Raw genomic sequence first — 14,057 nt, 5'->3', positions numbered from 1 at the left:
TATTTTGTTCATTTTATTTTATTTATTCTGTTTTTTTTTCTTTAAGAATCACAGTTTAAGACACGTTAACATTTAATTCCTTCAATATCCCCTCCACTACTGAATATCTCTCTTTAGCTGGCGTCGCCGTGAGATGCTGACAAACTGAAGGGTTCACCTAGACGCCATGGAATGATAATGATGCCGATAACAATGATATCAAGATGGTGGTTATGATAATGATAACGATACAGATGATGACGATGATGACGATCAAGATGGTGGTTATGATAATGATAACGATACAGATGATGACGATGATGACGATCAAGATGGTGGTTATGATAATGATAACAAGATAATAAGATGATGATGATGATAACGATACAGATGATGATGATGACGATGATGATGATACTCACCACAAAAACTTCATATCCACATTTTCTGAGAAGCTCAATCTCCATCCTATGCTGACCAAGCAGAGTAGCCACGTTATTATTATTATTACTACTATTATTATTACTATTATTAATGTTATTATTATTGTTGTTGTTGCTGTTATTGTTATTATTGTTGTTCGTGGATTTCAAGTATTGATTGGCGCCCATTAACTTGATGACTATTCTGTCGTTCGTTTGTATGATGTGCGTGTGTGTGATTGTGTGTGTGAGGCTTTTGTATGTATGTGTATGTGATTGTGTGTATCGTTTTTGCTTGTTTATGTGTGTGTGTGTGTGTGTGAGTGCGTTTGTGTTGAATTTACATTTAAATCGAACGAATGAAAGCAGGAATAAGTTAAGGGGTGAATAAATGAATGAATGAATGAATAATTGAATGAATGAATGAATAAATGAATGAATGAATGAATGAATGAATGAATGAATGAATGAATGAATGAATGAATGAATGAATGAATGAATGAATGAATGAATGAATGAATGAATGAACGAATGAATGAACGAACGAATAAACAATAACAAAATTGATTGTCAAAAACATAGATATTATTCTTACTTTCGTATCGTTGCGTTGTTTGTCGTTATGGTAGGCTTCACATACATGCATTCATATTTAATGCTGTGGATGTTGTTGTTGATGTTGTTGTTGTTGCTGATGTTGATGTTGTTGTTGTTGATGTTGTTGATGTTGTTGCTGATGTTGATGTTGTTGCTGATGTTGATGTTGTGGTTGTTGATGTTGTTGTTGATGTTGTTGTTGATGTTGTTGATGTTGTTGTTGTTGTTGATGTTGTTGTTGATGTTGATGTTGTTGTTGTTGTTGTTGATGTTGTTGTTGATGTTGTTGTTGTTGATGTTGTTGTTGTTGATGTTCTCAAAGTTTTTAACTTCATTGAGTAACTGGCTAAAAATACTTTGAGATGATGATGATAACGATGATGATGATAATGATGATGACGTTGATGGTGGTGATGATTGTGATGATGACGATAACGATGACAAATTTTCACCAAAATCTTTCGAAGATTTTCCATGAGAACTTTTACAGTCCAGCAACTGTCTGTATATACTTGCCGATTTAGATGATGATGATGATCTCATTGGTGATGATGATGATGATGACGACGATGATGGTGGTGGCCCCGATGTTAAATATGACGATGATGATGGTGGTGGCCCCGATGTTAAATATGACGATGATGATGATGACGGTAACCATGATGGCGATGACGTTATTTTCTGTATGACGTCACAGAAAACTACATCGTCATCGTTGTTATTATTATTATTATTATTATTATCATCATTATTATTATTATTATATTTTTCTCTCGTTTTCATTAATGGCTTGCTCGTCTTAATGTCAACATTGATTTGTACATCACATATTCGAGTGAAACCAAGCAAGAAGCCCAGTTTGATATACGGTGATAACGAAGATGACGATGGTGATGATGGTGATGATGATGGTGATGATGGTGATGATGATGGTGATGACGACGATGACGATGGTGATGACGAAGATGTTGATAATGATGAGGAACTTTTGAAAATGTCACTCAAGGTTTGGACAAATTCCACCAAGCCTTTTCTGAATGTTTCGGAATTAAATTAAACTTTAAATTAAAAGAAATCAACGTCAAATAATATTGTCATAATCATTCTCATCATCGTCATCACCATCGTCATCGTCGTCATCATCATCATCATCATCATCATGACCTGGTTAAAAGTTCATAGGTCAAATTTCCGGAAAGTCCAGTCTTTTGTTGGAGGTCAAGTTGTTCAAGGGCCTAGAAATATAATGTGGCGTAATAAAATTTAAATTTTAAAAATTAAATTATAATGAATATAATATTAATTATTATTATTATATTAATTATTATTTAACAAACCTTATTAAACGATTTGAGATCCTCATCATCACCCGTAGTAGTTGTAGAAGCTGTAGTAGAAGAAGTAGGTACCGTAAAAGCAGTGGCACTTTTATTAGTGGCTCTAGCATCAGCTGTAGAAGCAGCAGCTGTAACAGTTTCCACAGCTGTAGTAGTGTTCCGAGACTCCAGATAAATCATAGTGGCAGTTTTGAGTAAAGAGAGTTGATATTGTTGCTCTAGTTTACAATCTGACAAATGAAAAAATAACTAAGGAGTGGTTGGTGAAATTGGGAATGATATTTTAGTGCAGCCATTTCTGACATTAAACATTCCAATCAACGAGCAAAAAATAACGTACAATACACACATACACGCACACACACACACACACACAAACACCCACACAAACACACACAAACGCAAACACACAAACACTCCCCAAACAATGTCAAATAACACACCACACACCTTTTTTGAACTCAACATACAACACACACACACACATAAACGAACATACACACACACACATATAAACAAACACATATACACAAACAAACAAACGCAAACACACAAACTCTACAAACAAACAATATCAGATAAACACACCTTTCTTGAACTCAACATACTCATGACAGAGAACAATTCTCAACAAATCGATGGGGTACACCTCCAAAGTGACCAATGACACGAGAGCCTCAACAAAAATTTCAGGATAATGGAAGGCCAATTTTGGGTCTGACCTTAAACAACTCAACAGACTCGATAACAAAATTGTAGGTGGTTTCTCATAGAAAACTGACAAAGACCAAACAATTCGGCTTATATCCTTCAGTCTCAGTTTGTTTTCTGGAGTGTTGGTTAGACGATTACAAAACTCTTTCAAAATGGCCTGGTTTAGGTGTTCATGTTTGATCCTCAGTGAGGCATAGGTGAAGATGATGTTGGATAGGTGCACAAGGGTCGACTTTTCAGTAGGAAGTTTGTTCGTGATGATGTTCGCCATCTGATTAAAGTACTGAATGTTCAGGTGGTTGGCATGTCTCAAAACCTTCAATAGGTTGTTCAAATCTGAAAATTTGAAATCAGGGCAGCTGCTGTTTGAAAGGGAGAACTCTTTTAGGGCTTCAAGTGTCTCAAAATTTCTTATTCGAACATTTTTTGAAAAAAATAAATGGCAGATGTAGCCAATTTCTCGGAAGTTGAAATGATTTATGTTCAATTTTGTGAACGTTTCAATCTCATCAGTTAAAAATGAATTTAAAGAGAATCTTGTTTTTGTTAAGAAGTAAATTAAAAGCATTAAATCTTCTTTGGTCCTGATGAAATTCAACCACTGGTTCGGCAATATCTTGCATAATAACTTCATGAACCCTTCAAAATGATTGTTGGTTCGGTAGAGGGCATCTGCACAGAGGAACAACTCGACATTGTTAAGTGACGGCAGCCTTGAGAAACATTCCCTAACTAAACTTGAATTATTTTCTAATTTATTTTTGGATGAATTAAGTATCAGTCTGTGTATTAGAACATCGTTTTTGAAGTCTTTGATTTGAGATGGCGAGTCCAATTTTTCGACATTTTTTAATTCCATGCTAGGATTAACAAATCTGTTTTGGTAATTAGGATCATCAAAAATATCTTTGTAAATTAGAGGTGACGCTTTTTCTCCGACGTGTACACATCTCTGAAACACTAACTGATTTACACTAATTTTTCTAAAATACGGTAAAATACTTCTATTCAACCTCAACATGATCGCTTTTAAAACTTAAAAATTAGCGAACAAAATCTGAAAAGTAAACTGAAGTACAAAAACATGTGTTTAAAAACTAAATGTGAATCGAAGTTTATAACAATAAAATATGCTCTTAAAAACATCTTAAAGACACGTTTCAGGCAGTAATTTAGTTATATCCGATAATATTTTAATGAATTATAGTTCAAATTATATCAATTTTACAATAATTGAATATTATTACCTTATTGGATAATTTATCTAATACAGGTGTAACGTGGATGTCAAAGCAGTCAAAAATGAAAATGGTCAACTTACCTTCCTTAATCATGGTTCCAAGTTTCTTGATTTGGTTAACCCTCTTATCATTTTCTGGTTAGAATCTATTTTAAATGTTTTATTAAAATAAATTTGATTTACTCGTTGATAATTTCATATCAAATAGTTTAAGTTTTGTGTATTTTTATTAGCTAAAAAGTTGAATAGTTTTTTAATCTTTAATAATTAATTAATTATTATGTAAGTCTTAATGTTAATGCTAATTTGCATAACATTGATTGATTTATAAAATGAAGTCTTATTTCATTATCTTAATTGTAACTGATTTTTGTTTTTAAATTCTTTATTAATTTCATTACAATATATTTATTTTTATCTGAAACTATATTATTATAATAAAATTGATTATAAACTAGATAAAAATTCAAATTAAACCAACTATTGCTCTTTGACTTCACATCATGTATTCTTACTATCATACATCATAAAACATTTTCTTGTTAAAATCACTTGAAGAGATGTTTCAAGACAACCATTTTTTAATGACTTATTAAACTGTCTATTATTTTAATTTTGTGACTACAGTTCTTCAATCAAATGGATTATGTACATCATCACATGACAGTAACAACAACAACAATAACAACAGCAGCAACAACAACATCAACCATTCTTTCGAAAGAAGATTAGTAGAATGTTTGGCTGAAGACTACAATGTCAACGTGAGGCCTACCAAGAACCATAATGAAACCTTAAACGTTTACTGGGAACCAACGCTCATCAAATTCATTGATGTTAGTAAGTTCCATATTTCTCTCTCTCTCTCTCTCATTTTCTATGTGTGTGTTTGTGTGTGTGTGTGTGGTGTGTGTGTGTGGGTGCGTGTGTGTGTAGATTTTTTTTCATTCATTACAATAAAATTATTTACCATATTTGCCTGCAACTAGATTGATCAGAACCACGTACTGACTGTTGATCTGCAGTTTGTGTTGGTTGGTTGGTTATTTTATTATTAGTTATTATTAGTTATTTTGTGTGTGTGTGTGCGTGCGTATGTGTGTGTGTGCTTGTGTGTGTGTGTGTGTGAGTGTGTTTGTGTGTGTAAATACCTCAAAGACAACTAATAATGTTAATAATAACAACAATATTAGTAGTAGTAATAGTAGTAGTAGTAGTAGTAGTAGTAGTAGTAGTAGTAGTAGTAGTAGTAGTAGTAGTAGTAGTAGTAGTAGTAGTAGTAGTAATAATATAATAATAATAATATTAATAATAATGATAATTCCTCCACAAAGGTGTGGCAAGATTCCTACCTTCAATGGTCTCCCGATTTGTATGGCAGCATTCAGGTGGTCGAGGTGGTGGTTGACAACGTTTGGAAGCCCAAGCTAGCTGCTATCAATAAGTATTTTATGTATTTTATTACGATTATTATTTATTATTATATTTATTTATTATATATTTTAACTATTTTATTATAAAAATGACGCGACAACCAGCGCCGGATCTTCCCTAACTACTTCCGACCCCCAAATAAATTCTCTCCTGTCAATCAACCACACCGGCCACGTGACGTGGCCGCACAGAATCCGTCTACACGTCGAAACCAGCGTCGACTACAGCTACTTCCCGTACGACACTCAAAAGTTTCTGATCATGATCGTCAACCAGTCTCCGAAGGTGGAGATGAAGTTTGAAGAGGTGGGCAAAGGAAGTAGGGATAAGATTTTTGATGGGCAGCTGCAGTTTATGGATCAGCATCTCGGATGGAATGTTCTTGATTTGAGGCTTATGGTTGGTTGGTTTGTCGGTTGGTTGACTGGTTGGTTGGTTGGATGGTTGGTTGGATGATTGGTTGGTTATTCGGATTTTCATCCTTCTTCATGCACTTTTGAGAAACGCAGACTTTTCAACAAATTACTCCAGTGGCGGAAATTAACCAATAGCTGCTCGTTGCTACATTCAACCTCAACCCTAACTAATTTTTACCTGGTTGGGGGTTGGTTAGCCCCATAGTCCCACTTTGTCTACTTTTCTTTTCTTTACTTGTTTACTAATAATTAATTGGTTGTCACCTGCCAAACCCATCTCTCCAGCTGGCCTCTCACATGGAGAAAAATCTAATGGTGGAGTACGAGATAGTCCTGAAGAGGAATCCGACGGTGTACACATACGCCTATGTCTACCCCGTTGCCGTTGTCGGTCTGCTGATCCTCTTGTTGCTGTTACTGCCCGCGCATAAAAGTGGATACAGATTTGTTGTCGGTTAGTTGTTGTATAGTACGGAATGCTGTTGTGTTGTGGTTATGCTGCCTGGCACTATTGTCGCAGTTATTACTGGGTTCGAATGCAAGGAGATCACCGCCCATAAATGTAAGGTGTGTTATTCACTGGTATTTATTTATACATTCATATTTTGTGTTTGATGTTGAGACCTGTGAAATGTTTTTGAAAAAATTTGAAAGAGTTATTAAAATTATGCCATTTTGACCGCAGCTACGCTCCTGTTGATAACTCTGCTGTTGGTGATGCTGCATGTTCAGAGGGTCGTCCCCACAAACAGCAGACGGACGCCTAAGATAAGTAAGTGTAAATATTTCTTGATGTTCCATTAGAAAGAGATCTCTAGCTAGTACCTAGATCCCTCGTTGGTGAATGTGTATGAGGCCTTGACTTGAAATTGACTGAGTGATTAAAGTTGAACTTTAATTTTCAAAACTAACTCCTTCACACAGTGTCAATTCTTGTATACGAGCTGGTCACCATCTTCGTCGTCTTCATCGTCTCATGTATCACTCACGTCATATCCATGAGAAGCTGCAGCAATCGGACTGAACTGCCATCTGTCGTCAAAATGGTTCGCCATTTGTTCTTTAATTTCGTTATTCCCGAATTAACTGTTTTGATAATTAAAATTTCTGGTTTTATTATTTTTGTTATTATCATTGACTGGCGAGTTAGCTCAGTCGTTAGAGACGTCATGTCTCGCTTTGTTATTGCGCGATGATCTGCTTCGAATACCGCCTGTTCCAACGTACAAAATATGTTCGTTCGTTATGGTGAAAAAAGTGTAGAAGAGGGTGGTTCTGATAATGTTATTGATGATGATGGTAATAATAATAATAATGATAAATAAATAATAATAATAATTATTATTATTATTTTATTTTTTATTATCAGGTTTTCTTCAATAAGCTCATGAGAATCATTAGCTGCTGTGGTGCCACGGTTGATTCCAGCATGACGTCATCGTGGTCGTCGTCACGTGGTTTCCGCCACACGCTCTTCAACAACGAAGATGATTATGATTACACTAACAACAACAACAACAACAACAATAATAATAACAACAATAACAGCAATAACAATAATAATAATGGTAATTTATTTGAATTTAACGAAATTAACGGGGTATCAATTAAAAATGGAGAAGAGCTGACGGTTGTTGCTAAGAGACTACTCTCACTATCGAGGACTCTTAATCATTTGCTTAATCATTTGATTAAAAGCTCTAATCATCACGATCGTCGTGACGATGATTACAAGAGATTAGCTTCAATCATTGATAGATCGAGCTTTCTTCTGCTCAGTGTCATATCACTGATTGTCGTTACATCAGTTTGTAAATGATGATGATGGTGGTGTGTTGATGGTGGTGGGATGATGATAATGATGATTATTATGACGATGGTGTGATGGTGATAATGATGATTATTATGATGATGGTTTGATGACGATGATGATGATGATGATGATGGTGATGATGATTATTACGATGTTGGTTGAGGGTGACGTTGATGATGATTGTAGAGGTTTATTTAAAATTATTTTTAAACTTGTTTATATGAATATTCAGTTTATTTCTACTTTTTAATAATGTCTTCAGAGAAGACACACATTTATATAGATCCATTTTTATCATGTATTGATAAATTTATCTGCGTTTTATCATTCCTATGATGTTGTGGTCTCCATTCATACTAAAGAATTTGTTGTATATATTGATGTATATTCTTTAAATACTTTTAAAATGGTATTTTATACCTATTTTTTATGTAAATTTAAATATTTATATATATATATATAATGTTATTATGTTAAATGTTAAATATTTATATATTTATTTGTATATTTGTGTTTGTTTCCAACATTTACACGTGTGTACGTACGTATAGGTACTTAAGTGTATGAGTATGTGTTTGTGTTTCACTAATTTGTACAATTATTAAATAGTGAATGGAAGAATCAATAAATGGAATGAATGAATGAATGAATGAATGAATGAATGAATGAATGAATGAATTATCGAGATAAATGCTTTTTTATAACTTACTAACTGTATATTATGTATATAGTCTTAGATCACTATCTACATTCTTTTATTTTTATATTTTTAATAAAAGTATTAACTCTTTTTTGATATTTGTCAATATAAAATTTTACACTAAAATTAACTAAACTTTTTCAATCTCAATAGTTTTATTGAAATAATCTAAAACCAACTTTACTTGTTGAATAACAATAAAAATATGTCTGTAAAAACTTCGAAACTTTTTCAAACTGTACATTTATAACTAGCCTTATATATAAAAAAGTTATTTTCACGTATTTTATCCTATTTAGCTAATATCCAACTAGTATTTATTTATAAATTTAATAATTCTTTAAATTCTGTCCAACAGATATAGCTGTGCATCAATTTAACGGTTAAAAGTGAATTCAAGTTGTTATTTCTACGTCTCAAAGCTAACGTACGTCGAGCACGGAGCATTTTTTTGCCTAAAAAAAGTTTTTATTCTATTTCTCGTCCGATTATTTCAATTTTAAATTAATTTTTTATCAAGTTAATTTTATTTTTATATGGTATAAAAAATAAATCTATTTTTTAAATAATTTTGTCGTTTTTTATTAAAAAGTACTAAAAATAGTAAAGGAATTTGACAATTTGTCATTTACAAAAAAAATTTAAAAATCGTGGGACCTGCTACATTAGAGGTTATTTTTATTATTAGAGATTGAATGCCATTTTTTTCCTAAATAAAAAAACAAGGTAAACATTTTATCTTGTTTATTATTAATCTCTAAAACTTTTATTATATTATTATTATATTGTTATAATTTTTTAAAACATTTATTATATTTTCTGAAAATTAATGTGGGTTATCTTGAACTTTAGTGTTGTTAGTTAAGCATTTCCGGCTACCAACTTCATTTTTATTTAATTTAAATTTTAAAAATTATCATGATTGTTTCGTGATAATTTTTGTTGGGTTTCCATTTCACTATAAAAATGTTTATTATAATTAAACATAGACTTCTTTCATATATAATCTATAATTCTATATACATAATGACCCTCCTTTGTGAATAATCAAATAGATAAGAAAGACAAGCCACTCTCTAAACTAAACAATAATAATAATGTAATTAATATTAATTATTATTATTATTTTAGTTATTGATGATAATTATTTTCAGTAATTATAATTACTTTTGACTGGTTTAGCACAACCACACAACATCACAATTCAAACAATGAATGGGTTTTATGTGCTGTTATAAATAATGTATAGTAGTGAAGGTGCTGTCAATTATATAACAACAGTGTTTTTTGTGGGGATTGTTTGTGTGTGTGTGTTTGATTTATGGTTGCGTGTGTGTGTGTGTTTGTGTCTGTGTGTTGGTTTTTGTCTATATATATGGATATGTGTATTATGTTGTTGATTGGTTATCTGTTTGTTTCTATTTTTAATGTTTGTGTGTATGTTTGTACACATGATGATGATGATTATGATGATATCCAGGTTGCAAGTAAAAACTAGATAAGTTCAGATAACTGTATAGCAAATTTGTAAGTAATTATAAAAATGGTAAGAACAACAAGTGTTAAGCTGTGTGTGTGTGTGTTTGTGTGTGTGTGTGTATGTATGTATGTAGGTTTTTTTATGTATGTTTGTTGTAGATAGTGCCTAACAATAGCAGAAGATAAGACATCAAATATTTAATTTTTAATTTTTTCTCTCAAAAACTGCTATCACTTTTCTTATCTCTAAAATGTAATCTACACACACACACAACACACACACACACACATGTAGAGAGAGTGTGTCTGTGTGTGTGTATTTGTGCATGTGTGTTCATTTGTTTTTTTTATATATATTTATTTATTTATTTGCTGTCGACTGAATTTTATTCAATTGTTTCAAAATTACATGCGTTGTCAGTCAGTCAGTGGTCATTGTATAAACCATGTCATCAACAAAAACCACAACAAACCTCAACAACAAAGAAAATGACGTCACCAACAACAAGACTCACGACACTAACAACGAAAATGACCTCAACAACAATAACGACGACGGCAGCCAAGTGACTTCAACCAGTCCGAAAGTAGGTCACAACGACGAAGACAACAACAACTATCACCACCACCAGCACAATCTAGGTCACGTCGAATTTTCGCCGGCAACTTCACCAACTGGAGATGAGTTACCCGTCGTTAAGGAGGCCACAAGGTTTCTGACCGCCAAGTATCCTAAACACCAGATGGGACTGATTAGGAAGAGGTTGGCTGTGGAGGATTGGATGGATGAACAGCTGAAGATGATCTGTGGATCGGTGAGTGGATGGTGGGGAGGAGGCGGATGTGGGGGTAATGATGATGATGATGATGCTTGTATAATGGTGATGATAATGATGATTTGTGAGTAGATGATGATGATGATGATGATGATGATGCGGGGATAATGACTTCAGAAAAAACAGTGCATTATATGTGCACTGCACATAGTTGGTAGAGGAAATTTCTTCGCATTCAAACCCGGTCAGTGCAATGTAGAAGTCAGACGCTCTGCCACAAAGCTGCCCAGTATCAGTTACATCGCCATCAGTATCCACATCACCATCATCATTGTCTTTATTTTCACCATTTAGCAGAATGCAGCCGACAGTTACGACGGTGACCTTGACCTTGACCTTGACGAGATAATCGACCTCGAGGACGAGAGGGAGAGATATGACTTTGTAAAGGTGAGGGGTGGCAGTAAGTTTTGTTGATGGTGATGACGATGATGTTAATTACGTTTTAAAGAAGTATGCATATAAAAACAGTGGACTGCTATATGGGTTTATGTTTGAGTGTGTGTGTATGTGTGTGTGCTTGTGTGTGACTGTATATATGTGTGTGTTTGTGACTTTATATATATATAAATGTGTGTGTGTGTGTGTTTATACATAGTTGTTATCTATCAAATAATGCTCTGCTTTGATTGGCAAGGGATTCGCTAAATAAACATTGCAGAATAAAAAGCATAATAACTTTAATAATAATAATAATAATGGCATTTTATTATTGTTGTTAAAATTATTATTACTGATGTGATGTAATGGATATAATAGCATTGAATGATATCTTACTGACATTAACAGGAAAAACTCAGTTGCGTCGGTGTGAAATGCAACGACAACAAAGTTAATGTAAGCATCTGTGTGTGTGTGTGTAAACGTGTATGTGTGTGCGTGCGTGTGTGTCTCAGGTATCAATGAAACACATTCACACACAAACACACACACACACAACCACGAACTTACTCATTGTGTATGAAATGAATACGCTTTACATATTCACATACACATGTAAGCACACACATGTGACTAACAGGTGAATCAGGCGAACACAACTATTATTATTGTTATAATTATTATTATTATTGTTATTTATTATTATTATTATTCTCCCCACCACAGTTATTCATTGAAGATCTCTTAGAGAAGATAAATGCCCTCTGAGAATTCGCTCTGAAGCAGACTTGAGAGAAAGAATTATAATAATAATAATAAATAAATAATAATAATAAATAACAATAATATAAATAGTATATAAATAGTAATAATGATAGCGGTAGTAATAACATGAAGAACTGAGACAATTAAAACTGAAAATTTCACACCATCTTCTTTACTTTGGCTGCCTTCCAGATGTAATGTGATCAGACTCACACAGAGTATTCTTTCTCTCTCCCTCTCTCTCTCTCTCTCTCTCCCTCTCTCTTAACAACGTGTGTGTATATAAACTATTTTTTCATTTCAATTATTCAAGTATGTATCACTATTCTTCTAGTGTTGGTGCATTGTTACTAATTTTTGGTTTACCTGTCCACATGACAAAGAACACACGCACACACACGCACGCACGCACACACGCACCAGAGAGAGGATTGTATTAGTAATATTACTTTTTTATTCATAATAATTTCGCTTTTCTTCATTTGGAGATCATAATTTTTTTAGCATTACTGTGTGTGTGTTTATGTACGTTTGTATATATTTATGTTTGCGTGTATGTGTGTTTGCCTTTGTGTGTGTGTCTGTGTGTTTTCGTCTATGTAATTTTTCTAAAAGTATTATTCATGTTATGTTGACATGTATAAATAATGGCTAATTGAATGACTGACTGAACAAATGGGAGAATGAATGAGTATTGATTGAAAGAAGAAAAGGAACGTTAAATGAATGAAAAATGAAATGAATGAACTTTAAAATAATGTTTGTGTGCGTGTGTGTGTCGTGTTTGTGTGTATATATGTATGATTTGTAGTTACGGTAATGATGATGATGAACAACAACAATAATAGTAATAGTACTGGGAATGCAAATGAATGTTTAAATGTTTACCTTGTGTCGGTTATGTAAACAATCACACACACACACACACACACACACACACATGCATAATAGTTGTAGTTGCGTTATTGTTAGTAATTATAACAGTAATAATAATAATAATTTGTTATTGGTGTTGTTGATTTGTTATTGTTAAACTTTGGTAAATATGTAAATTTTAAGGCAGATATCGCCTCTAAAAAATAGTGCTTTGTATATTTTTATTTACACACACACACAGTCATATTATACATACGTGTTTACATAAATGCATATATGTATATAGTGTGTGTGCGTGTGTACGTGTTTGTGTGTCTGTGTTTAGTTATAGATTTCTAGATTTATTATCACCAAACAAACAACTGTCAATAAATTTTCATTAGTTGTATTGAGAATTCATCATTATGTACATATGAACCCATAATTGATTAGAACTATAGGGAAGTAATAATCATATCCGGGTTCAGCTTTAATCTATGTAACCCTAACCCTACCCACATACATGGCACCCTAACTCTACCCACATACATGGCAACTTATTCATACCAATAAGCCATATTCATAGCCATATTCAGACAGACGACTGAATCAGTCAATCAATCAATCAATCAATCAGGATGTAAAATATGGCTTAAAAAAGGTATCGGAAACCTGCTTCAAACGCAAGACGAGCCATGCTATGTATAGTGATTTTTCTCTTACAGCTGTTATTATAAGTTTGGTGTTTAGCGTATTTACGATTGGAGGGTGTGTCCGTTTAAAATTCATTTCAATTGATATTCATGGTTTTTTAGACAATCTCTATAAAAAAATGTCTTTTCTTTCTCTTTGTCTATTTGTCCATATATCTGTCTGTCTATCTATCTATCCCTCTATCTATCTATCTATCCATCCATCTATAATAAATCAGTATTCGGTTAATTAACACATTGAATTTCATCTTTCCATGTTTGTTATTTATCATCTAAATTATAAACTTATATCTTTTTTTTCCGTATAAACATGTTTATTTGTATGTCTGTCTGTTTGTATGTATGTATGTATGTACACGTATGTATGTATGTATTT

The 14,057-nt window shown here is 32.9% G+C and overlaps 3 protein-coding genes across 3 annotated transcripts; 2 read left to right on the top strand and 1 right to left on the bottom strand.

The window, feature by feature from the left end:
- Nucleotides 1-55: 55 nt before the first annotated feature.
- Nucleotides 56-4,070, bottom strand: HELRODRAFT_183640 (hypothetical protein; the record flags this gene model as incomplete). Its single annotated transcript, XM_009013232.1, has 6 exons — nucleotides 56-157; nucleotides 402-606; nucleotides 997-1,353; nucleotides 2,163-2,233; nucleotides 2,336-2,565; nucleotides 2,924-4,070. 6 exons carry the CDS (start codon nucleotides 4,068-4,070, stop codon nucleotides 56-58), a joined length of 2,112 nt encoding a protein of 703 aa, XP_009011480.1.
- Nucleotides 4,071-4,357: 287 nt separating this feature from the next.
- HELRODRAFT_194930 (hypothetical protein) lies at nucleotides 4,358-8,734 on the top strand (the record flags this gene model as incomplete). The annotated part of the gene is made up of 9 exons (XM_009013231.1): nucleotides 4,358-4,404; nucleotides 4,981-5,125; nucleotides 5,624-5,733; nucleotides 5,828-6,101; nucleotides 6,425-6,593; nucleotides 6,825-6,911; nucleotides 7,064-7,185; nucleotides 7,509-8,411; nucleotides 8,564-8,734. The coding sequence occupies 8 exons, from the start codon at nucleotides 4,358-4,360 to the stop codon at nucleotides 7,956-7,958; spliced, it is 1,404 nt and encodes a 467-aa protein (XP_009011479.1). The 3' UTR covers nucleotides 7,959-8,411; nucleotides 8,564-8,734.
- A 1,843-nt stretch (nucleotides 8,735-10,577) lies between these two features.
- On the top strand, nucleotides 10,578-12,331 carry HELRODRAFT_194929 (hypothetical protein; the record flags this gene model as incomplete). The annotated part of the gene is made up of 6 exons (XM_009013230.1): nucleotides 10,578-10,718; nucleotides 10,833-10,946; nucleotides 11,085-11,168; nucleotides 11,262-11,357; nucleotides 11,757-11,804; nucleotides 12,075-12,331. The coding sequence occupies 6 exons, from the start codon at nucleotides 10,578-10,580 to the stop codon at nucleotides 12,114-12,116; spliced, it is 525 nt and encodes a 174-aa protein (XP_009011478.1). The 3' UTR covers nucleotides 12,117-12,331.
- Nucleotides 12,332-14,057: the final 1,726 nt, after the last annotated feature.

Source organism: Helobdella robusta, assembly GCF_000326865.2.
Source record: "Helobdella robusta unplaced genomic scaffold HELROscaffold_113, whole genome shotgun sequence".
NCBI lineage: Eukaryota > Metazoa > Annelida > Clitellata > Rhynchobdellida > Glossiphoniidae > Helobdella > Helobdella robusta.
This window is presented reverse-complemented; position numbering and strand designations above follow the sequence as displayed.